The sequence below is a fragment of the Eurosta solidaginis genome, chromosome 3, assembly GCF_040869045.1.
Source record: "Eurosta solidaginis isolate ZX-2024a chromosome 3, ASM4086904v1, whole genome shotgun sequence".
In the NCBI taxonomy this organism is placed as follows: Eukaryota; Metazoa; Arthropoda; class Insecta; order Diptera; family Tephritidae; genus Eurosta; species Eurosta solidaginis.
In genome coordinates this window covers 67,044,882-67,048,441 of record NC_090321.1, presented here as the reverse complement: position 1 = coordinate 67,048,441, position 3,560 = coordinate 67,044,882, and the positions used below count along the sequence as shown (strand labels likewise).

At 39.1% G+C, this 3,560-nt stretch overlaps 1 protein-coding gene across 1 annotated transcript; it reads left to right on the top strand.

Annotated features, from left to right (window-relative positions):
• The first annotated feature begins 638 nt into the window (after positions 1–638).
• On the top strand, positions 639–2,350 carry Rpn8 (regulatory particle non-ATPase 8). The gene is made up of 2 exons (XM_067777513.1): positions 639–949; positions 1,012–2,350. The coding sequence occupies exons 1-2, from the start codon at positions 775–777 to the stop codon at positions 1,854–1,856; spliced, it is 1,020 nt and encodes a 339-aa protein (XP_067633614.1). The 5' UTR covers positions 639–774; the 3' UTR covers positions 1,857–2,350.
• Positions 2,351–3,560: the final 1,210 nt, after the last annotated feature.

Sequence of the window (3,560 nt, the reverse complement as noted above, 5' to 3'; positions counted from 1 at the left end):
TAATGAACTAGCTTGTATTTTTCTGGTATTTCGTTAGTTTTTTTTACACCAGTACTGAAACCGCATTACGAGGGAGGGCGACAAAAAATATAAGAGAAAATACAAGAAAAATACAGAGAAAATAAAGTAGTATCATATAGGTATTATGCTCACACGGGGAGAGTGCCACGTTTAAACATTTTTTTGTTAATAACTTTACATATGACTTATGACGAGCATAAAAGAACAAATAATTGAGACGTTAATCGACGAAGCTGCTAAAGAAATATTGCTTATTGAAGGTATTAGTGTCATATAATAGACTAGAATAACTTAAATTAATTTCACTAATTTTATGCAGCAAAACTTTGTTCTACAGGTCCTGCAGCGAGCTGCATAGCATTCAGCGGCACACGTGTTTTGCGCTGTGCGAATCAGTGTGTTTAAAATCTAGCTGCGCTGTAGTTTTGCACTTATGTTTAGAGCTTTACAGATTTTATGCTTTAAACATGTACTGCTTGCTCGCCAAGTCGAGTTTTAGGATATATCTCAAAACATTCCTGTGGGGATAATTTTTGAAGTCTTGGCTACCATGCTTCCACTATTGAACTGCCTTAACATCCGAATTGTCAAACTGCAGTGCCTACAGTGTCGTCAACTTGACAACAATTTATTCACTGTCATTGTTCTGCATTATAAGCAAAAGTTTTCCAAAAGTCATTGAGCCGATATTTGATTTTACGGCCGAGCTATACATATTATATATAATATAGTGAAGTAAATAGGATACAGAATATGCCATCATTAGAGGTAAATGTGAATAAGGTTATTGTGCATCCACTGGTGCTGCTCTCAGTGGTGGATCACTTTAACCGCATGGGCAAAATTGGAAATCAGCGACGTGTTGTCGGCGTATTACTGGGCTGTTGGCGTTCCAAAGGAATACTTGATGTATCCAACAGTTTTGCAGGTGAGTCCTACCTAACTTTTCACATTTTTAACAAAATGTAATAATTTAATTAATTTTAATAGTACCTTTCGATGAAGATGACAAAGACAAGTCTGTATGGTTTTTAGATCATGATTATCTGGAAAATATGTATGGTATGTTTAAGAAAGTAAATGCACGCGAACGAGTTGTGGGTTGGTATCACACTGGGCCCAAACTGCATCAGAATGATATTGCCATAAATGAATTAATACGCCGCTATTGTCCGAACTCAGTGTTGGTGATAATTGATGCGAAACCTAAAGATCTTGGTCTACCTACTGAAGCATATATTGCTATTGAAGAAGTGCATGATGATGGTTCGCCCACAAGTAAAACGTTCGAACATGTACCGAGCGAAATTGGCGCTGAGGAAGCTGAAGAAGTGGGTGTTGAACATCTGCTGCGCGATATTAAGGATACAACAGTTGGTAGTTTGTCACAAAAAATCACCAATCAGCTAATGGGTCTCAAAGGTTTAAATGCGCAATTACATGATATCAAGAATTATTTACAGCGTGTTGGTGATGGTAAAATGCCTATCAACTACCAAATTGTGTATCAACTGCAAGATATATTCAACTTGTTGCCCGATATCACAAGTGAACAATTCACGGAAACCATGTATGTCAAAACAAATGATCAAATGCTTGTCGTCTACCTGGCGTCAATGGTACGTTCCATAATTGCATTACACAATCTTATTAATAACAAATTGACAAACCGTGATGCTGAGGAAGGCAAGAAAGTTGAAAAGGAAGCGGAAAAGGAGAAAGAGAAAAATAAAGACAAGGACAAGGATTGCAAAGATGTCAAGGACAAGGATAAGAAAAGTGATGATAAATCAGCTAAAAGCACAGAAGATAGCGGCAAGAGTGCTAAAAAATAGGAGCGAAAGAATAGAAAGAAGCCACATCGTAAGAAGAAGAAAGATAAGAAAAACAACCATTATGTATGAGTGCTGCTGCAAGCATGTATAAGATGAAGCGTGAAGCAGTGTGGAACGCTTTAAAGAGGATTAAATAAAGTAAAACACAAAAACAAAGCATATTAAACATGGATGCATTAGCATCATCTTCATCCACATTTTAAGTTTAGTAAATGTTACGAAATTAATGAAAACAACATGAAACGAGAATATTCAATAAATACAGTATGTTGTGTGTAGCACTTCTACTAAAAACAATACATATGTATATCTAATGACTTACTATATTTATGCATATTTCATTTTTAATGTACACTTAAATAATAACGATAAATGTGTTTCTCCCACGCTCGCAATTTAAGATTTTTTTTCATTGAATACTTATGTCCATATATTTATTTATGTATGCGCATAAAAAAAAGTACAATATAAGAAATGTTTTGTAAAAAAAGCGAGACGATTTGTTAACTATAATCTTCGTATATATTTTTTGCATAACTTTTATGCATGCTGCTGATTGAAAAGACAATCAACTTATTGTATTTCGGCACTGCGGAAGAATAGGGCAACAACTTCAGAGACAACAACAAAAACATTAAGTCTGCAGGCGCTTACAGCAGTGGTAATGTGGCAAGTGGTCAGCCGCCTTAAGTTATGCGTCGCTGTATGTCTCCTTTTGACTCCTTTACAAAGAAAGGTGGAAAGTTCAATTTTAAAGCGTTAAATAGCATGAGTTGCAGCTGAATTGTCAGCAACCGGATATCCTAGCAGACAATAGTTGGATCCGTTTGCTCCTCCAAAACGGATAAGAAGACATCTCGATAAGCACTATGGAGGGATCCCGTAAATCAAAAACATTCAACGCAGTGTGGTCCACCGCGTTATTGAAACCGCAGCTCCACGCAGAAGAAGAAGTCATTATTCCGCAAAAAGCATGCTCCCCAGGGATGAGCGTGTCACTCTGGTACAACTCCGACCTGGATACTGTAAAAGGTTACACTTTTAGTTATCTAGAATCAACCCCGACACACCCAATACGTATCCTGCCTGTTGTTGTTGTTGTAGGCTGCTCCCCGAAGGCTTTGGGGAGTGTTATCGATGTAATGGTCCTTTGCCGGATACAGATCCGGTACGCTCCGGTACCACAGCACCATTAAGGTGCTAGCCCGACCATCTCGGGAACGATTTATGTGGCCACATTAAACCTCCAGGCCATTCCCTCCCTCCCATGAGGAGCTTCAGAGCATCTTCTGTTAGTGAAACAGGATTCGCCGCGGATAAGTGAGGTTGACAATTGGGTTTGGAGAAGTTATATATTGCGCTGGCAACCTGAAGGGTTGCGCTACACAGCCCTTGAATCTGGTATTTTAGTCGCTCTCAGAATCGCCACGGGCTGCCTTCTTATGTCCCCAGAACACCATCTACACAATGAGGCGAGAATACTCCCCATCAGGGAGAGAAATGAGATGCTAACCAAACAGTTCCTGTTGAATACCCAGAAACCTAGGCATCCAAACGGACATCTGATTGATGAGCCAACACCGCATAGGGGCTTAAGGAGTCATCTCCGTAAGCATTTTGAGGAAATACGGCACCTGAGAACCCAGCCGTATGAAGCAAAAAAACACAAGCAGGTCCTTGGTGAACTCCACAAACAGGCGTCGG

Excerpts from the sequence above, each read along its gene's own strand:
- Rpn8 (XM_067777513.1), top strand. The coding sequence starts at position 775 with ATGCCATCATTAGAGGTAAATGTGAATAAGGTTATTGTGCATCCACTG. Across the intron at positions 950-1,011 it reads TGTATCCAACAGTTTTGCAG|TACCTTTCGATGAAGATGAC; the intron begins GTGAGTCCTACC and ends TAATTTTAATAG.